The sequence below is a fragment of the Rhea pennata genome, chromosome 16, assembly GCF_028389875.1.
Source record: "Rhea pennata isolate bPtePen1 chromosome 16, bPtePen1.pri, whole genome shotgun sequence".
Lineage (NCBI taxonomy): Eukaryota > Metazoa > Chordata > Aves > Rheiformes > Rheidae > Rhea > Rhea pennata.
This window is the reverse complement of record NC_084678.1, coordinates 4,264,217-4,287,474: the sequence shown is the minus strand read 5'-3', so window position 1 is coordinate 4,287,474 and position 23,258 is coordinate 4,264,217. Positions and strand designations below refer to the sequence as shown.

The 23,258-nt window shown below is 50.7% G+C and overlaps 2 protein-coding genes across 3 annotated transcripts in view; both read left to right on the top strand.

The window, feature by feature from the left end:
- Positions 1-746: 746 nt before the first annotated feature.
- Positions 747-3,308, top strand: LOC134147921 (uncharacterized). The gene is made up of 2 exons (XM_062589508.1): positions 747-1,492; positions 3,154-3,308. The coding sequence occupies exons 1-2, from the start codon at positions 857-859 to the stop codon at positions 3,178-3,180; spliced, it is 663 nt and encodes a 220-aa protein (XP_062445492.1). The 5' UTR covers positions 747-856; the 3' UTR covers positions 3,181-3,308.
- A 13,532-nt stretch (positions 3,309-16,840) lies between these two features.
- MYH7B (myosin heavy chain 7B) overlaps positions 16,841-23,258 on the top strand; it is a 31,720-nt gene continuing 25,302 nt past the window's right edge. The window contains exons 1-6 of one of the 2 annotated variants that reach the window (XM_062589493.1): positions 16,841-16,999; positions 18,022-18,125; positions 20,074-20,217; positions 20,448-20,604; positions 21,236-21,263; positions 22,756-22,852. In XM_062589493.1, coding sequence (XP_062445477.1) covers positions 16,903-16,999; positions 18,022-18,125; positions 20,074-20,217; positions 20,448-20,604; positions 21,236-21,263; positions 22,756-22,852 — 627 coding nt within the window. In that variant the 5' untranslated portion in view covers positions 16,841-16,902. Of the gene's footprint in view, positions 17,000-18,021; positions 18,126-20,073; positions 20,218-20,447; positions 20,605-21,235; positions 21,264-22,755; positions 22,853-23,258 lie in introns of those variants that run through there. The other variant, XM_062589492.1, reaches the window with a different exon arrangement.

Sequence of the window (23,258 nt, the reverse complement as noted above, 5' to 3'; positions counted from 1 at the left end):
AGAAGCAGAAACTGATACATTAAATACTCTAAACAGAAGCTCTTATATGTCATTGCTTTCCACTATGTAACCTGAATATCAGGCTGCATCTAAAGAGGAGACGTGATGCTATGAAGCCCTGACATCCTAGGAGGTAGCAGTCAAGAAGTGTGTGGTAACACACAGCCTCTCTTGACAGTCCTGACCCAGTGATAACTGCAGTTTGGAGGAAACCTGCTGCCTCTCACCAGCCCAGAGGAGGACAGATGGGAAGATGCAGCACATCCTCAGCTTCTGCTTTGGGTGGCCTGTAGGGAAACAGAAGTTTGAGAAGTCTCTCACTAATGGGGAGAGGTCTTCCTCTGCAGAGAGCACAGAAAGTGCACAGGAAGGCCTCTCAACCCCCTCTCTCCCTCTCCCACAAAAGGAACATCTTGCAAATCCTCTGCCTTTTCTGCGGGAGGGAGAGCCTTCCAAGGCTCCCTCTCCTCCCAAGGAGGAGATCCCAAGCAAACCCCTACTCCCTGGTGAGAGAGGGAGCCCAGCGACCCCCTTTCCCTGCAAGAAGGGGCAGAATCAGAGCTCTGTGGATGAAGCATTGCGGCCTTCAGACAGCAAGAGTGCTGTGGACTCACCGTGCACTGGCAGCAGTCATGACTTAACTCAGCCACTGGAGAAAGGAAGCACATTTGAGGACAATAATAATGCCTCTTCAGAGGAACTGAGGCCTAATGCTGCCCAGGTGCCTCCTGAAGATTCAGTCCTGAATCAGCTCCTGTTGTGCAGATGTGGCCATGTCCCTCCTCACCAACTCTTCCTCAGTGGAGATGTTTCCCAGGCAGTTACCAGGAAAAGCAAAAGCAGCTCTGTTACTGCAATGGAACGTGGTAAATCTGAATCCTCATGTGTGATCTCCTGTGAAGAAGCAGCAGGTGACATAAATGAAAGATACTGGCAACATTACCAAGCTATGTTTCCAGTTCATTCATCCTTGGAAAGCATCCACAAGTATGAGGACAAGAAGATGCAGCTTGCAACCACACAGTCTTTCTTTGAGAAGGGCTTTCCAGCTAACAGCACGAAAGGTGAGCTGCTGCGGGAAGGTGTGCAAGTGGGAATGAATGGAAAAAAAAATGTCAAGACCAACACAGATGCTGATGCAATACAGCTGAATTATGTCCCTGGTGTATACGTGTGCTCCCTTCCCATGAAAGGTGAGGTGACTCGGTCAGAGAGCGCCATCCATCACCCCCTTCTCTCCTCCTCCTGTCTAACTGCTGCCAGAAAAACCTCTGGCTCAGAAAGTGACTCTTCCAACTGTTGCAAGCCAAAACTGGAAACACCAGAGAGTTACAAGAGTGCAGACAAAGGATCTATGTTTAACCCTTGCCTGGGGAGTAGAAGCTGGTGCAAGTGCTCCCAAGAAATCCTGCTCCACCGTCTGGAAGAAGGTGCTAGCTACAAGGGGAGGAGAGGAACCCTTTCAAAGAGCAATATCCCAGACATCATCCAGGTTTGTACCAGCTTCAGAGTTTGTACTTGCCACACCTGTCCCTCAGCAGCATAACTCTAGCTGGCCTGCTCACCTCCCACTGGGGAAGGGCCTCCTCAGACTGGGGTCTCCTCACATTTCTAAGCATTTGCAGAGGTGGCTGATGTGGAGAGCATGTTCTCCACCCCTCCTCAGGCAAGACTGGTTCATGTTTTATGTCTTTCATCACACTATCCAATTCATTTGAAATTGTCCCAGCTTGGAGGGACCTGTGAAGTCTGGAAGTCAGTCCTACACTGCTCTGCAGGCCTTCTCTTTCCTGCAGGTCTACTTTTTCTTTCATAGGGCCTCTAAGCACATTCACTCTGTAGAACTTGGAACCTAGACCTTGATTTATTTTACATGACAGATCAGTCCCAGGGTATCTTCTGCTAATCTGCAACACCATTTCTGCTAGAAATGGCAGTGTGAAAAAAATCTGGAGGCATATTTTTGCAGAAGTATATCTGTACTGGAAGAGTGAAAATTTGTTTATATAAAAATAAATCCAATCCAAACCAGGCCCTTCCTACATTTTTTCTTTAAATATACAAAAGAGCTGTCAGTCCTAACTTGCTCTGCCCTTACAAAAAGCATAATGCGAACAAATTATTCTAACAAGTTTACCAGTAACATAACATTGATACAGTGTAACTAGAAGAAAGATTTATGGTATCACAAGGCATTCCTCTGTGTACGTATTGGAGCAATATAATTATTTAGGCATTTTTAGAGAGCATTTATGATACAGCTATGTGAAGTGGTATGGATATGTGAGGCTCTGACAAAAGCAGTGGGAAAGAACATGGTTTCTGACCTGGTTTGTGAATAATGTTTCATATCACTGATTATTGGCAAATAGACAGTTGTGTGAAGCTTGTGCATAGCTGGAAGAATAAAGGCTGCATACAGCCTCAATTTGCATTTTATTTGAACTTAATTTTTCACTGGTGCAGGTTTTGGAATTGAATGTGTAATCCATATATGATGCTCAGCTCCTACAGCCACAAAACCAGGAAATTGTAAATTATTATTTCATTGACTTTAGTATACTGCCAACAGATACCCATTTTTTTCTGCATACTGTACAGCCAGAGATGCGCTTGGACATTTCCTCATGTCAAGGAATCAGAGAGGTGCTGGTGGGGAATAGACTGGACTCTAACCCAACCTCCTGCTCAGAGTAGGACTGTTTCTAGCAGTAGATCAGGGTGGCCATGCCTTTGTCTAGCTGAGTCTTGAAAATCTCAGAGAATGCAGATCTCCCCACCTCTCTGGTGACCTGTGCCAGGACGGCATCACCCTCTTGGAGATGAAGTTTTTCCTAAAGTCCAACCTGAATGTCCCAATCTGCAATTAGTGGATGTTGCCCCTTGTGACATTGTTTGACACTGCCTAGAAGAGTTTGGCTCCATCATCTTTGTATGTAACTACAGCCTTCTCCTCTCAAGCCAGACGAGCCCAGCACTCTGAGAAGAGAGGGAAGGTCTGGGCAACGGAGACTCAGGTGTTGCTCACAGGTCTAGAGCTGGCTCCAATCCTGAGGGACTGCCTGCCCCTGGGGATAAGCCAGAGCATATGTGATGTGTGAGAGTGGCAAATGGAGTGCTTCACCTCTTCCAAGTTTTCTTTCTTTTCTTTAGGATGTTTCACAAAATCACCACTGCTAGAAAAAAAGATGAAAGCACAGGATCTATGTGAAGGCAGAGCTCAGTACAGCACTGGATGAAGCTGTTGAATAAGGATGAGATGTGCTGGCTTCAAATCCCTGGTGAGAGTTTACATCAAAGTATGCATGCCTGATGAATAAAGAATGTCTCTGTATGGTGTGCAGCAAAGCTTGGGGCCACAGAGCCGCAGCAGTGGGGCTGAATGAGGGACATGGCTGGTAGCTGAACTGTGGATGCAGACAAGAGAGGCTGTGCCAGGCTTGCCCTCAGTGTGCTGTGGTATGGTGCTGTCTTGCAGCTTTGGGCAGGAACAGGGTTTAAGAACAGCCCTTGTGTGAAAATGGAGAGGTTGGGCTCCACTGCCCAGTGCACACTCAGCAGCTCTGTGTGACCTTGGCTCGAGGGCAGTGCACCAGCTCCGATCCCTCCTTTTTTTGCCTATCCCTGCATCATGTGGCGCATCGCTGGCCTGGAGTGGGGCTCACAGGTTCCCTTTATCTTCCCACAGTCCTAGGGAAGGAGCTGATGGTGCACCATTTCTGCTCTTGGGGGGAGCAGCATGTCCAGGATGCTGGCAGAGCAGCACTCAGCAGTGCTGCTGGCCAGTGGTGACACTGTTTTTCTATGTGCATTAGGAATGCATTCCTGGTTTAGGGGGTAATTGCTAACTTGAGCAAGTGTAGCAGCAATGGGAGAGCCCCTCTGCCCAGTCTTGCCCTGCCTTCTTGCTCCTATGGGCAGCACAGCCCAGGAATTGGTGCTGGCCCTGTGTGCCCACCTCACACTGTGTGATGGGCACAGGGCATGTGGCCATCATCCCAGTCTGTCCTCCAGATCATGCTATTGTCAATGGTGCCCCAACCTGGGTATTTTAGGAGGATGGTATGATATGTGGGGAAATAATCTGGTGACCTGGGGCCTGATCTCAGTGCCACACATCTGCTCTCATAGCTCTGCTTTTGTTGGTCTGTGTGAGCTTGGTCACTGGAGTTGAGCGGCTGCAGTGTAAGGACAGAGCTCATCTCATGTCCGTGTCACTAGCAGTGCTTCATCCAGGCACTGTGGCGGGCAGAACCCGCTGCCCTGCTCTGCCCTCTCACACCAGCAGCTCCTGGGTTTCCAGCCTCTGCAGAAACAAAGCTCCCCAGGCTCATAGTTTCTGTGGCTCAGGCTGCCAGCCATCAGCCTCTTGTGCTGATGACCCAAATTGTATCAAGGGCTCTAGGTTTTGCAAGCCCTAATGCTTACCTACGTCGGAGTTGACAACCCTGCTCTGACCTAGCCTCCCTCATTGACTTCAACTGAGTGCTTACCTCTCTGTCCTATTTTTCCCTATCGTAAAATGGGAGGAGTAGTGCTCTCCAACAAGCAGCAAGGCTGGGACACTCTGTGGTCTCACTGCTATATAGGGAGGGGAAGATCACTGCAAATGGCAGGTAAGGAGAGCACCCGGACAATGACCTAGGTGGACATCAGGTATCTTTGGTGTGATGGGCCTAGGCCTATTGTGTGCAGGCTTCCTGCACACATGCAGCTTTAATGTTAGCTCAGCTTTTCATGAATGCCTGAACCCTGATGCATGCTGAAACCCACCAGCTGCTGTGCTGGACTTGACTATGGTGCTATGTGGAATGGAAGAAGGGATGCTTTCCTCACTTGACCACTGACCTGCTGATGATTTTGGGCAAGAGACTTTATCCTTTGCCTTGGTTTCTCCATCCACCCTCTTCTCTGCCTTCTCTCTGATGATAGAAGCTAAGTGTTGTTATCTGGCAGCAAAAGCAGTCAGTACCAAGTCGGGGATGAGACATGCTAAGTGCCAAGCCCGAAAGGAAGCCCTCAGCTCTGGAGTTCATCTGCACAAGTTAAGTCTAGGATGTCTCCTCCTCCCTGAGCATCACTGCATGCCAGCCTCACCTGTTGGCTGGAAGAAGCTTGCCTGGATGTGCTCCACCACTGCAAAGACAGTTCCTGACCCATCTAACCGGCAGAGAGGCAATGGGTGGATTGAGACTATATATATATATATATACACATTACATATATACATATACATATATATATATATATATGCATATATGTATTTATGCTTGGAGCATGGCTGCCAGTGAGGGTGCCAGCTGCATGCATGCTGCACTGAGGAGTGTGCTGCTTGTGTGCTCACACAAGTCTGCACGCTACGGTGCACACCCATATACCTACAAGTGAAACTCCCAGACACGAGCGTCCAGCCTTGGGACACATTAATTGGAGGATGCTGGGATGTGCTGGCCCATGATGAGGGTATTTCTTCAGTAAGCACTGAGCAATGCTTACTGTTACATGTGGTCACCTTCCACAGACAGATCATCATCAGTGGCCAGGCTTTTTATTCTACTACCAGCTTCAGGAATTGTCCAAGTCATTGCAAGTTTCTTGTCTCTGCTTTTACTGTCCCATTAATGAACGTTTATCCAAAGGGCTTAGTGTGTGGGCTTCTTTGGAAGGGAGTTTGAAAGAAACCTTTCTCCCCTTCTCAGCTGCATTTCTCAGGGGTACAGCATGCCCTACACACTTCTCTTGGGAGCCCATGCCAGTCACATGCCCATGACAGGCAGTGCTTTTTCACTCTGACTGCCCACCCCACCACAAATATCCCTGTGTGGTTTCTGCCAGCGCCCTGCTCAGAGTGGTGGTTGGAGCAGCGGAAAAAATGGGAAAAATGAAGAGTAGCCTCACCCCTGGTTACGGGTCAGTGTGAGATGCCATGGGACACAGACATGCCAGTGCAGAATTTAAGCATGATACTCTGGGTGCAGGCAGGGGTGGCAACCCCTTGTCCTATGTACTTTGGCTGTCATATCCCCCTGAGCACTTCTGAGAGTGACACATGGGAGCCAGACGTGGCTCACATCACTGCTGTCATCTGCCAGGAACAAGTGATCTGCACCATCACCAGGGCAGAGCATTGTTTCCTGATGACTCTGGCAGTGCCTGTAACAATTTCCCCAGTGCATGGAGGTACCTCAGCCCTGGCCACCAGATCTCCAGAAGGACGAGGTGTTATGCTGAGGGGTGGGATCACTTCTGCCAGCCCACCCTTTGCTCTGTCTTGCTAAAAAGATCCTGCTGTTATCGTTTTTCTGCCTTATCTCACGCTGCGTAGCTCTGAAACACTGCTCTGTGGTTATAGAACTCCAACACACCCGTTTTGTGGCTTTTCTGGCCTGGGGAGTCCTATTTCTTTTTCCTCTGTGGATATCCTGCCATCCCTTTAGTGAGTAATCATGGATCTAAACCTTTGATGAATAATAACCCAGAATTTAGAAGCGGATTGGTGATCCAATCCTGTCTTGCAATAATATCGCTCTTACCAGGAGCTTGCTCAGCCCCTCAACACTGGGCAAAGTCTGTTCTCCCAGCTGTTGGCCAAATGGCAGAATTAAGGAGGAAAGTCAAATAGTTTTAAAGGCAATGCGGAATGATGGAGTTTGACTCAAAGAGAAACACTCTCCTCTCAATCCTAGGTCTTGGCAGTGTCCTGAGTCCTCTCTACTCTATTTGCTCTGAGAGTCTTAGGGCATAAAAAGCTTGAGTTTCTGTGCGAAACTTTGCAAAAAAATGCTCCAGTTTTATTGCAAGAAAGTGGAAAAAGGTGCTGCTCTCTCCTCAAGAACTCCTAGAACTCATGCATACTGCTCAGACTAGGAAAGCTCTTTTTATAGAGAGCGCTGGCTTACCTTTTCTTTCTCTTATTCCAAATTCAGCCTGGAGAATGAGATCTTTTCATTGTAATCCAGTAGCCTAGGAAGGATTTGTACATGAATATAGCCCATAATCTCTTCCGCAACGTAAGAGAGCTGCAATGCGGCTCAGAGAAGGTTAAATGATAAAAAATATGGCAGACATGGTAAGTATTTGGCATGTTACATGCAACAAAAGATGAACAACAGCAACTGGGACATTATCTTTATTTGCTAAAAATAGAGACCTGCAAAGTTGCAAGAAAAGCACATTATACTTGTAAACCTCTCCTCTGACTGTTAGAGAGCCTGCAACGATGGGCTTCGAGGCTTTAGGATGTCGCATCCCCTTTCAACGGCTGCCCAGCGCTCAGACAATTGAAACTCAATCCAATATCAGCAATAGCAGGGAGGAATAAATAGTTCTGACACTACCCTGCTTTGGTTTTACATCAGAGCCTGCTGTGTGAACGTGACGGTTGTCGCAGGTATGTCCTCCCGCACAGCTCCATTCCCGTACCTGGGAAGTTTGTGGCACAGCCTAGGCCCCCAAAGTCCTGCCAGTGCCCTCTCTGTACTTGCAGAGCACAAGCACCCCGGCGCTGAGTGCACTGACAGAGCACACCAGCAAGCGAGCAGATTGTGTGCCAGCGATGTTGCGGAGTTATGCACGGGCATTTGATACACTGCAGCTGACGGGCCTGTTGCAGAGCTGGGTGCCTGGCTGCCGTCCACTCCTTCAGTGAATCACTCATCAGCCTCACACGGGTGCACTCCATTTCCCCGGTACCCAATAACGCAGACAAAAAAATATCCCCAAATGCTGTTTTGCTCTTCCAGCTGCAAAGAAACAAGCTTAGAAAAATCTGAGGTTTTGGCCAACGCTGGATATTTTGTGCATTAATAGAGAAAATCATTTTGAACTAGAGTAGTACCAAATCCACTGACTTGACCATGCCAGCAGAGGGGATGGATGATGTGATGTTTGACATCAGCCAAATAAAGGCCAAACAATAGGGCTATTTTTGTGGGAGAGCGTTCAGAAAACTCCCTGGGGAGCTGAACCTTGCGCTGGCCCAACATGCGAAAGAAAAACAAGACAGAGCTCTTGCACTCCAGCTTCTCTGTTGTATAAATACCAGCTTCAGTAAGGGCACGAAAGAAATCTATTATCTCTGCATTTCAATGTGAAATGCTCTGGTAAGGCCAGCAATCTTAACCCCCCCCACACACGTGTGCCTATTGTTTGAAGTGCAGAACAATTGAAGAGTGCTCTAATGGGCTAAAGATAGAAAGGCAGCTGGTGCTGTCCTTTTCCCTGTAACTGAGAATAAAACAATGACCAAGTATTGTCTGCATTACTGGAGCAATGACATTGGACTCTCTGCCAGAAGAGCATCTAAAAGATCAATGAAACCCGGGTTATTTTTAAATGGGTAGTGTCATTTCTTCCCAAAAGTAATTTCACTTCCTTAGCTTTTCCACCAGGCCTTTCTGCGACATTAAGTGGCCATGTAGTGAAGTATAAATAGAATGAAGCCCGGCTGTGAGAGAGACAAAAGGAACAGGACTGATGGAAAACAAAGCGATCGTAACAAACCTCGGTTTGGCTGTGCCTTCGCTTCCCAGAGCTGTGCACAGAGCAGGCCCCAGGGCTCCCTGGCAAAGGGCAGAGGCAGGGACAGGGATAGGGGCACCTGTCTCCTAGTCTTTCTCCCCTGTCCGTGACCACGGGTGCTGAGCCCTGAGTGCTGACTCCCCTGGCTCAGACCGTGGGGGGATCAGCTTCCTGCAGGCACAGCCCCCCAGCTGGGGCATGACTCTTCCCTGTGCCTCATGGGCCTTTCGTGGGCCCAGCAGCTGGGTAGTACAGGACCAGAGTTCCTCCAACACAGTACTTGCTTCCTGAGGGGAGCTTTTAGGGAGCTGGCCATCAAACAGAAGCAGCATTAGCTTCATACTTCTGTCCAGCTCAGCAGTTGCACTGAGATGCACAAGGCAATCCTTGAGTCCACAAGCTGTTGTCCAGAATCTTGTCTAGGGACAAACGGCATCTTGTAAGAGAAACATGTTACCTGCAAGACATCATCCCACCAAGGTGTATCCAGACAAAAGAGTGGAAACCTGGGGTCAGATATTCAATGCAGTGTGGAGAAAACAAAGCCCTTCACTCCTGTGGTGGAGCAGCTGTTGGACACTGAGTCAAGGCTGGAAGATCATCTCTGGGCATAACAGAATAGCAACTGATTTTTTTTTCTCTCTTAGCCAATGTGCGGTGAGTTCTTGTCCCCAAACCAGGCCTGGGCTGGAACCTGCTATGGCCTTCTGTGCAGGTCCAAGAGCAGGTGCCCTCCACCAGAGGATGTTAAGGTTCTGCTGCCAGGGCCAAGAATGGAGAAGTCCTGGGTAGTTGCCACCATCTCATGCCATCCTAACCAAAGTATGGCCTGTTGGAGACTCAAAAGTGAGCTACCTCTTTTCTTTGACTGTATGATGGACTGTAGTGAAGTGGGAAGGTCTCCTGTCATGATCTGGGGATATACAGGAATATTGCTTCCTCCCAGGTGCAGCCAGCCTCAAGCAGAGTCCAAGCCTATCGGGTCCTACAAGAAGGTCCTTGTGTTTGCTGCCACTCCATTTTGAACAGTTGTCACTTGTCACTGGATAAACTGAGCTCGATCAAGTGTGCATCCTACGTGACCAAGCACACGAGGAGCGCAAGCTGTGCTATGTCTAAGCTGACAGTGAGTGGAAAACTAGGTAGATGGGCTAGGAGAGCAAAGCTATGGCCTTCGCCAAGGAAACAAATGCTCAACCAAACAGCAGGTCCCAGCCCAGTGTGGCCACTTCTCATCAGCTTATCTTCTCAACACGTCCCTAATCTAGGTTTCCATGGAGCAAGAAGAAGGCGTGTGAGGAGTGGAGAGAGCAGGGGGCTGTGATGGGATTGTCTGGGGGACTATTGCTCTTTGAGCAGCTGAGTTGTGCAGGTTCACTGTGATAATGTATCTGCAAGGCTACAGTGCAGAAAAGCTGGGTCAAAACAGGAGGGAAACAGCCCCTAAATGGCTTTATGGAGCTGGAGAGGTGAAGCCCAGGCAGGAGGGAGAACACAACCTTCCCTCTTTTTCCCAGTTCTCAAAGCACATGGAAACTGTTGCAAAATGAGAAACCATTAGGGCACTCCAAGAATGGCAGGCCCAGAATATGGACTGGCAGAGCCATGGCCTGGTGCTGGCTCTGATCTGAGCTCTCTGCCTCCATCACAACCTCCAAGGCAGCTCTGGGTCTTGATTTCCAGCGGCTGTTACCCCCTATTGCCCCTGAAGAGTGCTAATTCCAAAGACCTAGCAGAGTCTCTGGGTTGAGGCATCCAGCATGTGGTTGTCTGTGCCCTTGGCAGGCTCTGCCTCCTTAGGCTTCGGGAATATGACCACAGCTCTCCTGGCACAGCATACTGATGCTCTACTCAGCTGTAGGCCCTACAGGGAAACAGTGTCCTGCAGAGGCCCAGCTGCTGAAGGAGTTATCCTTCTGAGATATCCTTCTCGATCTCCTGGCAGGCCTTCCCACATGTATGCCGTGGTTCATGATGCATTACGGCAGCTCTAGGTTTGGCCTTTCTGTGCTTGTGCCAATACGTGCCTCCCGAGCTGTTATTTGCCGACTCCATGCCCAAGCCTGGCCCATTTCCTAAGGTGTTGCGTGCTTCATGCAGATGCCAATCTCTGAGACTGGCTTATGGAACTGAGGCCAACAGGCCTGGCCGTAGGAAGGACAGCCTAATGCCAGGGGTTCTCACCACTGTGTGAGTGTGATAACAAGCCTTGGCTCAGCCCAAAGCTGAGGAGTAATTATCCACCATGGTCCTCTCCAAGCTGGGAGCCCGGCACTGGCCTTGCGTGCAGACCAACATACACCAGCTACTGTTTCCCCTCACACCCTTCCTCTGTGGGAGCGCTCCTATTTTATTCCCTTCCTGGCGTAGCAGCAAGGCAAACATTCCCTTCAAACAAAAAGGACATCCTGGCTGGAAACAGGTAACTGCTTGTCAAAGCACTGGAAAGGACTCCTGGTGTGATCATCTGTTTCAAGTGAACTCGCTCTGCCTTACAGCTGCCATTTAGCCTTTTACTATTCATTTCTTCTACCTTTTTCAAAGTTTCTTCTGCTCTGTTGCTGTGTGCCAGGGCCTGTCTCAGCAAGCTAGCTGCAGTGAGGTGCTGTTAAGTGTTCAAATAAATGGGGGGCAAGAGTCTCTTTTCTCTCATCTCTTTTTGAAACACATTGCCAAAACCTCAGGCATATTTGCCAGAGTCAATTCACACATTGCTACAGGAAGTAGAATGATTTTTGCAATGATGTTCACTACAGCCTTCATCTTTAAATGAAACCTGGATCTTTTCAGTGCCAATCTCTCTAGAAAAAAAAAAATACAAGAAACTCAAAACTAGTAGATTCAAAATGAACAAACAAAAATTCCCCAGTTTTCCTAGTCTCCAGGTCATCTTGCTGTCTCTGATACTCATTTTGAGGCTCTTTTCTTGTCACATGCTCCCAGGTGCATGTAGCAGTGCCGCTGCACTGGAAGCGAGGTGCCAAGAGGCTCAGCCCTCAGCACCCTCATGCTGCAGAAGCCTCATGCCATAACGAGCTGCTTCCACAGCACTGAGGCACTCACTGTAGCAGCAAGTTCACATACTTTCCTGAAGGTTTATGAAGTTAGCACCTCATCCGTGGCCAAATGGCAGCCAGATGGGGATGCAGGTGAAAGCATATTCCTGGTGTGGTATGTCCAGGCAGTAGGGGACACACATGCTGGAGGGGCCCAGGGAGCAGAGATGAAGGGATTAAGCACTGTGCCCTATCTTGAGCCCTGTGGGTGCCTCTTTTGGCTCCCTGCAGCAGTGTCGGTGCTACATCCCTGTCCTTGCTCCACATCTTCCCAGCATGTGGGCCTTGAGAGTAAGTCTCATAGACCCCTCTAAAGCTGACGCCATCGTACTGAGACCACCACCTCTTCTCCTCTCTAACAAGGAGCTGGGTCTGATTCTTCTGCCTGTAAATTCAGGAATAATTCTGCTGATATGGAGGAATACATTAAAAGCAGAGCTGGGATTGTGGTTGCTATCATCTCTCTCGCTCTCTGGTGGGATGTGGCTGTGGGGAAGGAATACAACAGGAAAATGGTTCCTAGTGCAGGCTGTAGCCCAGACTCTGTCTCAGTCCTAGAAGGCAGGATTGCTTTTTGGTGAAAAAGTGCTTCCTAGAAAACACATCCATGATGTTGGTATTTGCTTTGGAGGGAGCCTTGCAGCCACAGGCTTGTATGGCCAGGCTGAGCCAGAGGGACATTGTCAGACTTGTAGCACTGGCCTGTCACCTTCGCCTGTCTGCTTGTAAGTGGACATTCTCGCTTGATGGAAATATGCCTTAAATAGCCCCTTTGCAGATTGTCTCTATCTAATCAGCTGCCTTTGCAGTCCCCTCTAGTGCATTTCAGGGAGCTGATAGTGCTGATATGTTAAGTGTAGAAACCTCTAGCGAACTGTCTGACACATAGAGTAATTCTCCTTCCTGTCACTTATCAGAACTTGCTAATGGGAAACATTCCTCCTATGGGGTCAGGGAGCAGCCCTGGGATTTTACTGCACAGGATGACTGGGCTCTGGGCACCCTCCTGGTTCTCCTGAGATTGGGTAGGCACTGATCTGGCTGTAAAATGCTGCTCGGTAAAGGAACTGCTCTGTAGTCTAGCGCTGGTGGTGTCATGTCCCATGGAGAGAGGCTTCTCCCATCCTCAGGAGCAAAATTGAGGAGCCCTTTCCTCTTCCATCATGCCATGAGATCCCAGTGGGTCAAGCATAGAGCCACAGGGGGAGCAGATAGCACATTGATGGCCAAGGGAGATGCTTCTGCAGCTAGGGATGGTTGCACAGGATGGGTGAAACATTCAGGCAAACTGCTTGCTTCACACTCTAACTACCTAAAGTAAATTCCTCTCTGCTCGGACTAGAGGCCATGGGCTCCTAGTTATGCCTGTGGGGTTTCATGGGAGCTTCATACAAACCTCTTTCCATAGCTGCGCCACTCAAGATGCCCATTTTACATGTGTGTGAGCAGGACACAGCATGGGCCTTCCCAGGAATATGAGGAGCTCCCTACCACACTGAAAACCACATCACAACCTCCAGCTTAGAAAATGTCCGAAACTAAAGGAAGTACATTTTAGCAGCTGCTGGAGTGACCGTTCCATATTTCCCTGTCTGTAGATCTGCTAGGCCTTTGATGGGCCCTGCTGGAACATCTTCAAAGAGGGAGAGAAACTATGGCTAACAGAAGGAACTGTAGAAGGAATCTCCGAAAATAAAATCGCTTTAAAGATAAGGCAGGGAGGGGGTGAGCAGAGCATGGGGTGGGTACATGCCCTGAGAAGAATGTGTGAGGCTGGGCCAGCTGGTGGGTCTGGGCCGAGAGCTCATCCCACTGCTGGGGCACGCGTGGCAAAGGTACTTGGCACCAGACCTGCCAAAGGCCTTAGGCTCCACCAGGATGTGGGTGGAAATCTGACTCCAAGCTCACAACAGTGAGGCGGAAGACCACCAGGCTAACCTCAGAGGAACCCGTGGTCAACCAAGGCTTGTTTGCACTGCGTTGTTCTTCAGGACACTGCCCTGCTTTTGCTGCCTCTCACCACTGCCATCTTGGCACAGTTGAATACATTGATGCCTCTTGGACACCAGGCAAAGTAGAATTTCAGTGCTAGCATCCCCTGACTATCTCCCCAGGAGGGTATAGCAGCTACATCTGCATGTGCCCACAGTGTCCAGCTCCGCACAGTGAACCTAGGCTCTTCTCAAATCTGGATGAGGACATGAACTGCTGACCACCAGCCTTGTGGGAGAGTGCCCCCCCCCCCGGACATGGAGGTGTGGGCTTACATCCTGCTTTATCCTAATGAGCTCAAAGTCACCTTGTTTCACCAAAGGAACATGCCCTATGTGCCAGGGAAGACAAACATGGAGAAAAACTTTACACTACACAGTCAATGAGGACAATGTTAACCTGTCCCTGAGCCTGGCTATCCTCTCTCTGGAGGCTCAACACATAGGGGAAGAGTCCAGGGCCCTTCTCCACCCATAAATCTCACAGTCTTTACTGCAAAACAGGATGGGAGGGCAGAGGGCCTGTCTGTCACTGGAGGGCTGCAGAGTTGTGGGAAGGATGCTCCCCAGGGTGAGGCTGGGATGCCCAGACTCTCACACTGCTGTAGGTGCTTTGAGCATTGATTGTGGCAGAAAACTGTGCCGGTGTGCTGGCCAGCGGGTGCTCTGTGTAACGAATCCCTAGTCATCCTATACCTCAGCTTCCCCTTCAGCTCGGTGCTGCAGTACCTTCAGGCAGAAGAGAGAAATGGCCATGAGAGAAACCACCCGAGCTGGGACGGCAGGGCCCTGGTGCTCGGCACCTGCATGCAGCTCACAGGTTGTCTGGCTGTAGCTAAACTATTTGCACCTTTGGAGGTTGCTGCAGCTCATTTCATACGTGTCAGTGTTGAAGCCAAGCAGCCAACAAACACGCCTGCTTCCACAAGAGGATAAGATGTCTCTGCAGCAAGGAAGAAGCAAAGCTACACTGCAAGGAGGACCAGCATGTGTTGTTTCGTGGAGGGGCTGAGAGGGGGTCACCCCCCACCCCCGGCCTGGTGAGCGTGTCCCCAGCCGTGGCATGCGCTGGCAGTCACCTGGCTGCTTGGCCATCCAGGCCCTTTGCTCCCAGGTAGGGGCATGCTGAGCCTGCGTGTTGACCACGTGTGCCTGGTCGCTGGGCAGTGGCCACGAGAGTCCCATGGCTGCGGCGAGCGGGGCTGCCCAGCACTGGGCTGCCACTGCAATGCCTCTCCAATCGGCTTTGCCGCGGGGAGAGGGAGAGGAGTGGGGCAAAAGCTTCCAAGCCTGCTTTGCTTTTTAAATACACCACAGGAGAGGCAATGAGAGGAGCAGAACTCCTAAATGCCACCGGCTGTCCTGCAGCGAGCGCTGCCTGTGGTGGAAACGGCCTGCGAGAGTCCTTTGGGGAGGCAGCAACGTTGCGAGCCCAGAGGGGCAGAAACATAATTTCACTTTGGATGCCAGCAACTAAAATTACTCTTCCCTGAGTGTGGCACAGGCCACCCTTTGGCCCTTCCCATTTCAGAGAACACGTAGCGGAGCTGCTGGGATGCAGGCGGGCTCGAGGCCGTGAGCACTGTGCTGTGCCTGGTGTCTCTGGGGGAAGTACAGCAACCTCTCTGTCAAGAGAGTCTTTTAATCTGTCCTAGCCATGAGCCAAGCTCGCTGCCTGCAGCCCCGTGGGCTCTGAGAGCGCAGGACGCAGGGGTTACAGCTGGGCAGATTTTGCCAGGCTTGGGCCCAGTGCAGCAGGGCAGAGCTGGGGGCTCGAGCCCAGCCCTTCCCAAGCAGCGCATGTGCCCTCCTGGGGCTGAGCTCCACAGGGCCGCTGTGGCTCTGGGGGAAGAATCAGGCGCCTCTTAGAAAACTGTTGAGTTTCATTTGCCTGTAACTAGAAAAGTAAATTCTGGTGTTTGTGAAATCTGCTGTTAAATGCAGGAAGCAGCTGATGTTCCTTGGTAAACAAGGCAAGTCCTTGGAAAGAAGGTAACGTGGTAGCAGGGGCTGAGCCCTGGGATCCTTCTTCTCGTCCTGGGGCGCATGGGCATGGAAAAGCTGAACCAGAGCCGAGGGAGAGGTTCGGCTGTGCATGGCTTGGGGAGCATGCCGACGGTGCTGCTCTCCACCAGACAGCGGTTCTGGCAGGGGCATGAGGAAGAAAGCAGAATCGCTCAGGTGCAGGAGAAGCAGCAGCAAAGTTCTTGTTCCTCAGCTCCCCTCTAGATCAGGCAGACACAGATAGCCTTGGAGAGCTGCGCTGCCTCCAAAGCTGGCGTTTCTCACTCTGCCTTTGTACTCGCCTGACAATACAGGAATAAAAATAACCAGGCTGCATTTGCAGAGAGATAAAAGTGAAGTTTGCCTTTTGTGTCTCTCTGGGCAGTGGGACAGCAGCACCAATGGAGCTGTGGGGACATGACACATGGGAATTTCTGACATATCTTTTCCCACTCTGACCTTGACAGACACAATAAAAAGGGGCTTTGCTGCACACACACAGCCACTCAGTCCTATCGCCGAGGTTAGTAATAAAGAGCATGTCTGTGTGCACGCTTGTCCTGTGCTACTAACCCGCTTCACCTTTGCAGGATAGCTGTTCCCAGAGGACAGGGGCTCTTGAACTGACTGTGGCGGTGCAGGGGAGGGCAGGACAGACCTTAATCGAGAGCATTTTTGCTGAGATCTGTGCACTTTGCCGACTGACTGGCTAGCAGCGTGGGTTGCAATGGTTGCAATAGCTAAGGCATTTTGAGGTTCTGCTGTGCGCTATTGTGTTAGATAGAAAATAGGAAGCAATATCATAAAAGCGCTTTTCCAAGCAGCTGTCACTGTGGTCGTCTAGAAGAGATTTTGCAAGGTTTAGTGCTTCCACCCTCGCTGCTATTGTCTGCAATATTGCTCTGGAATGAGGAGCCAGGTCTTTACATGGGTTTTGGACAGGGCACTAGTGCTCAACAGGTCTATAAACTTGCAATAATTTTTAGCTAAGTTTATCAAGAAAAGAGGTGTTGGACTCTAATGACATCCAAAATGTGAATATAGATTTCAGCACTAAAGCAATGCAGGGCACGTAGTTGGGACTTGTAGTGCAGGGCAGAGCAGTAATTGCATTATTATTACAGTTATTAATAGCTAGTATTGTTGTCACTGTCTTTTCTTGCTCTCTAAAATTAAAAGCATGTTTGGCAATTGCATTTCTCTTGGTTGGCAGCCCACTGCTGGGCTCTTTCTCTGTGCACTGACTCCTTCTCCTTACCCTCTTTTTAGCGTTCAGGTGTCTTTCACTCTTCTTTTGCTGCTGTCAAGCCGTCTCCCTCCAGCCAAGCAAGATGTCTATGCTAGACATGAGCGAGTTTGGGGAGGCTGCTGAGTACCTCCGGAAAAGCTACACAGAGCAGCTGAAGCTTCAGACAATTCCATTTGATGGTAAGCCCTGCAGAAGCTTGCAGCCAGCAGGTAGAGCCTCCAAGGGAGCCCTTGGCCATAGCTGTCTCCGTAAAGCATCCCTGCCCCCTTACCTGTGTGGCTGAGTGTGGCAGGGCTTATGATACGGGAACTGGTATTGTAGGATCTGGAGACTTGCCCCCCACCACACTGGAGGACAAGAAGATCTCAGAAGTAGGAAAGGCAGGGTTTTGACTGTCCCGTCATATTCAGCTGCAGTGCAAGGAGAAGGCAGCCCTTCGTCTTCCTCCGTGGTGGCCAAAAGGACAGAGGGAGATAGGCTGAATGTGTAGTGGCATGGTGAAGCTGTCTCCAGCTCCATCTCATTTTGGAGGTGTACAGCGCTTGCTCCACAGCCCTCCCATTCTGCCCCAGCCACCCCACTGTATTGCAACTGGTATTTCTGCTGCCCACAGTGTTACTGGGCTCCAGGGATGAGCATATGCTCAGCAAGCTTTGCATCTATCTCAACACAGCAAAGGAGGAACAACTTAAGAAATAAGATTTTTGTCTCCTCTAAACTGCATTTTTCTCATGACATTCTGAATGCAAGTACACATTAAACAGCAGTCATCTGTCAACATAAAAGTTGATCTGGGAAAATTAAAGAACTGCCAAACATGAAAAATCAAAGAAATCCCAGCTCCTATGACCAAGAGCATAGGAAGGAATAATGATTGTCCTTCCATATAATCAGACTGCATTCATGCGGCCTTCATTTGATAAATGGTTTCCTCCATTTCAACCTGTTTTTTTCCCTTCCCTTCCCTTCCCTTCCCTTCCCTTCCCTTCCCTTCCCTTCCCTTCCCTTCCCTTCCCTTCCCTTCCCTTCCCTTCCCTTCCCTTCCCTTCCCTTCCCTTCCCTTCCCTTCCCTTCCCTTCCCTTCCCTTCCCTTCCCTTCCCTTCCCTTCCCTTCCCTTCCCTTCCCTTCCCTTCCCTTCCCTTCCCTTCCCTTCCCTTTCCCTCCTTTTTTTCTTTTCTTTTTTTTCCTCTCCTCCTTAAGGGAAGAAGCGAGCATGGATTCCGGATGAGAAGGAGGCTTATATTGAAGTAGAAATCAAAGAAAGTTCTGGTGGCAAAGTCACTGTGGAAACCAAAGACAAGCAAGTAAGCAAAGTCTTCCCTTTTTCAAGGGCTGGTAAGAATGTGTGCTGGGGGGGATATGTGAGATGAGATCGTGTCTGAACCTAGCCGAGCTCTCCCTGATAACACTTGCATGCCCCGCGGTCGCTCGTCCCCCGAGGGCTGGCTGTGGTGTTTGTCACACTGCAGCGCGTCAGGACACATAGGCCAGTTCCTCTCCAAGCATGTCAATGGTTCAGCGTTCCTCCATCAGATGTTAGCTTTCAAAACTGATCTACCCTGTGAGATGGATCAAAGGGAGGTAGTCAGGCTTCCCCAGCACAAGTCCCAGCCGTGCCTCCCCCCAGCCGTAAGGAGGGCTGGTGAAGGAAGCGCCTACTCCAGAACAGCCCTTTGCAATGCTGAATGTGTGGCTAACTGTGAAGAGCAAAGCAAAAGGTAAGGATCCAGTTCCTGCTCCTCTTAGCCTGGATTTACACCAGTGTAAGGCAGAGTGGTTCTGTTTGGAGAACAGGTTTCTAAGCAAAGAACGACTGTGCGGGAAGTGTGAGTGTGCCATTCGCTGCGGGCATGTGTGATCACCAGGATGATTAAGGACTTGTTCTTTGCCAAATCTAAATGTGTTATTATGTGCCTCGGGCCAGATCCCAAACTCTGCTCTCCCTCTTTAGGTCCACTGGCTGGTCTCATTGCCCCAGCCAGGAATAACCTCCCAAAGCGAGCAGAGTTAGAGAGTAGGGTGGCTGGAGGCGAGACTAGTTACGTTTAGTGGTGTTACTGCAGCTTTCCAGCAGTGGATAGTGAGGCAAACAAGCAATGATCAGTTCTTATTTTTCAGGATAATACCTAGTACAAATAACCACAAATGAGCTTAATTAGTATTGATGTTTTCAGCTATGGGAGTCACATGCCTATGAAATGCTATTGCAATGCACAAGCTTACAGTGGTGTAAAACTGGAAAACAGAACAGGGTCTCCACGAGGCAATGAGCAGTGGTTTTCACTATTTTTTCCCCATATCTGCCTTAACTAAGGGAAATAAATATAATTTTCTTTGAAAAATGTCAGGTTTTGAAAATACTTTGGTCTGAAATTGGGACAAAAATTGGAACTGTTTTTCCCTACACAAAATAAAATTTGTTTGCGGGAAGTCAGTTTGAAGAATTTATTTTGATTTTTAAGATGTTGTGGTTAAAATTCTGTTCTTCGGCTTCTGTAGATGAAAACAGTTTCCTAACCTTTTCTGCTGTTCTCTCATTAAACTATTTTTTTAAAACATCATGGTTTTGCAAAATACAAAACTACAGCTACTTTCATTGGATTAGCGTTTCTAATGGAAGTAGTTTCAGGTAAAATAACCTCACCCTTAATCTCCCTTCCACTTTCTTGCTTTTAGTACCTAACACACATGGGTTTAATATTCACATGTAAAAAAATCTCTTTGAAATGTTTTACTTAAGCTTTATTAACAGGAGCATTTGCTAAATTGAATTTCTTCCATTCAGGCCAGATATGTAATGTGATAGTTTGCCAGTGCTTGGATTTACAGGATTAAATAAATCCAGTTATAAGTGATGGGGTACACACTTCAGCTGTTGGCCAAAAGAACCAGAAGTCTCTCTGAGCAATGTCAAGATAGCAGGGCTGCCCTTTGGTGGCTTCGGAGACTTTCAAAGACCCCAGGGTGAGGGCCGAGCTGTTTCCCGCACTGAGCGTCCATCCCATGCTTCAAGCACTGGTGTCCGGGCAGCTCAACACTTTCCCCTCTGGCAGCAAGAAGGACTCTGTGGCCGTGGGGCAGGGACGTGTGCATGCAGGGGTGACGAGAGCTCGGGGTGTCCCAGAGGACAAGGCAAGGCAGAGGACCAGAAGGTCTCTGTAGAGGCTGGAGCTTGTCACCTTGCGGTCTGGGTGAATGTTGGGCATGGCTGACACGGCCCCTCCTGATGCTCCCTCCTCCCTCCTCCTGCAGACGCGGGTTGTCAAGGAGGACGAGCTGCAGCAGATGAACCCCCCTAAATTTGACATGATTGAAGACATGGCCATGCTGACGCATCTCAATGAGGCCTCCGTGCTGTACAACCTGAGGCGCCGCTACTCCCACTGGATGATCTACGTAAGCTGCCTGCTCTGGGGCACGTAACGCATGGGAAATGCTTGAGGTGCCCCCAGAGGGACCTGCCCGCAGGCGCGTGCAGGTTCACAGAAAGTCCATGTTGGTCCCCATGGCATCCCTGGCCATGGCCAGCTCCCCAGGCATTGCCATATCCCTCACAGATATGAGGCCACTCAGGGGCTGTGCACATGGCTCCGGGCATCCCTCAGCCATCTCCTTCCTTCCTTCAGACCTATTCGGGCCTGTTCTGTGTCACCATCAACCCGTACAAGTGGCTTCCTGTCTACACTGCTCCCGTGGTGGCAGCCTACAAGGGCAAGCGGAGGTCTGAGGCCCCCCCCCACATCTACTCCATCGCGGACAACGCCTACAACGACATGCTGCGCAGTAAGCTCCCTGCTGCCCTCCCGCCTGCCCCACAAGCCCATCTACAAGGGATTAGGACCTGACTCTAGGGACAGTTTGGGGCCAAGTCCAGCCCAGAAAGCCTTCAGGATGCTGATTTGGTCTGAGCTCAGGCAACTCTTAATCAACTCCAAAAAATGTAGCCCAGGAGATGAGGCAGGGCATTCCCCTTCCAAAAAGGCATGGGGCCAGTGTCCGTGTGATCCAGGTGCACTGTGTCACTGTGCCAAGGCAGGGGACAGGATTCAGCCCCCTGAGCCAGCAAAGCAGACTCCAAAGGGAAGAAACAGCTGGTGCATTTCCTGCTGCAGAAGTTTGGTAGGTGAGGACAGAGAGACAGTTTGCAAGGCTTCTGCCATGAGGCTGAAATCCCCAAGCAGGCTGGCGAGAAACACCTCGTGAAGGTGCCTGTAGCCATCCTTTCTGGGCCCCTCTCCCAGGGAGTTCATGCACCCAGAGCTGTGCTAGGTGTGGACGGGGGAGGCAGTAGATCGCCAGCCCAGGCAGAGAGGGGCCACATGAGAGAGGACCCTGCTCAGGGCGGGCCGTGGGCGATACTTGTCTTCCTCTGGGATGGTGGGTTTCAGCTGAACGTTTGCTCCTTCTCTTCCAGACCGCGAGAACCAGTCCATGCTCATCACGTAAGTGGCTCTTGCCCTCTCTGTGCCTCCAGTGCCTATTTGTTAGCCTAAGTTCCTGGGTACAAGCAGCCTTTGAGATCCCTGGTCCCTTATGCTCGCCTCCTTGAGGGGCCAGATTTGCCTGGTGATGAGTAACTGTCCCCTGAGGAGTGCCACCCAGCCGTGGCCCCCACCGCATTCCCTCGGCAGCTGTCCAGCCCACCCAGCCCGTCTTGCTAAGCTTCCCGTCGGCTGCGCCAGGTGACAAAGCCCTGCGAGGGCCTCAGAGCCCGGCTCCTCGGCACCCCCCGACAGCTGCGGGAGCCTGCCATGGGGCACCCCGTCCGCCAGCAGTAGCCCCCAGGCAAGGTGGCATCCGCAGGAGGAGCCCAGCCTGCCATCTTTCCCCAGGGAATCACAGCTGAGCGCTGGGGCAGGCATCTCCGCAGCTAGGCCACCACTCGGCCGAGGACCACGCTGGCTCCTCACTGCCCTGCGCTTGTGGGCAGAGGGAGGGGAGATGGAGGCCAAGGCCGGAGGGAGATGGTGCCTGTGGTCGGAGGGGCGATGGGGGAGGAGGAGAGAGGCCAGGGTGATGTGGGAGGAGGTAGGCCAGGTTAATTTCAAGTGACATATAGATAAGGGCTATATAAAGGACTCTAAAGGACCCTACACTGCTGCCAGGAGCCATGGACATTTTTAGCCTCAGCCATAGCCTAATTAGGTAACGCAGGGGCTGCGGAGAGATGCTTGGCTCCTGTCCTGCGGCGACTCCATTCCCCCAACTCCCCCCCGCTCTTTGTGATCTGGGATTACAATAGGAAAGCGGCTAACTATAGGGATGAGCTCACGGCGGCCTTCGGACTGCCCGCGCGAGGGGCCGCGCGCACCGGGCCGCCCCGCCGGCCCCGCTCGGCCTGCCAGCCGGCGCCCGCCACGCTGCCGGGGCCCTGCGCGGAAGCGGCACGGGCCTGTGCGGGATCTGCCGCGCCGTCTCCAAGAACCCCCAACAAACTGGAGCGTGCCGAAACTATCCGAGCGCTAGCAGGAAAGGGCTGGTTTCTTGCTGAGCCGGGACAGCTGAAGCCCTGGGGTGAGGGCTGCATGCCCAGAGAGAGGCAAAGCTCGGCGCAGCCTTGCCGTGTGCGGGCACCTCCCGCGGCGCTTGGCCATATCTGCCCGTCTGCGGCCGGCAGCTGACTCCCTGCAGCCCCTCAGCAGAGGAAGGCGAAGCCCAGCCTTGCGGCGGGCTTGCTCTGGAGGACGTGGCTCTGCTGTAACGGGGTCTGTTCGGGGGCCCATGACAGCATGGCAGGGCCTCCTGCACAAGCTGCTGCTTGGGCTGGAGGGTGTTGGTAGTGCCGGCCTTTCCTGTCCCTCCGATACCTGCTTCTCCTACCTGGCAGTGTGAGTGGGGTGGCTGGGCAGCCTGGCAGGTTTGTGGAGTCTCTGTTTAAAGTTTTGCCTCTTCTTTGCCTCTTGTCTTTGATCTGTGTATTTCTGTTACTCTAAGCGGAGAATCTGGTGCTGGTAAGACTGTAAACACCAAGCGGGTCATTCAGTACTTTGCCATTGTCGCAGCCTTGGGCGACACACCGGGCAAGAAAGTAGTAAGCCCCTCTTTTGAAACAAATTCTTGTTGTTTTCTTCCTTTCTTTCCCCCCTCCCCTTCTTCTTTTTGCTTTTTTTTCTTCCCCCGACTTTTTGCATTTGGAAGCGTGTTTTGGTCTGACCCACCCAGGGCTTGGCTTTTCCCTGACTTTTGAACAAGCAAGGCTTGAAACTATTTTGCTCAGGGGGAAATGGATATTTTTAAGTGGCTGTTCAATCTGAGCAGCCCATAAGAGGTACTTAAGATGCCCCTCTTTATCTTCTCTTTCCCCTTCAACACTCCACAGATGACCTTCTTAAGGAGCATTAAAGGAATGGAGCAAACCAGCCATTTCCCACCTTGTCTCTTTTAAGCCTTGCTTTTTATCCATTTCTCTTTCTTTTTTTTTCTTTTGTTCATTTTGA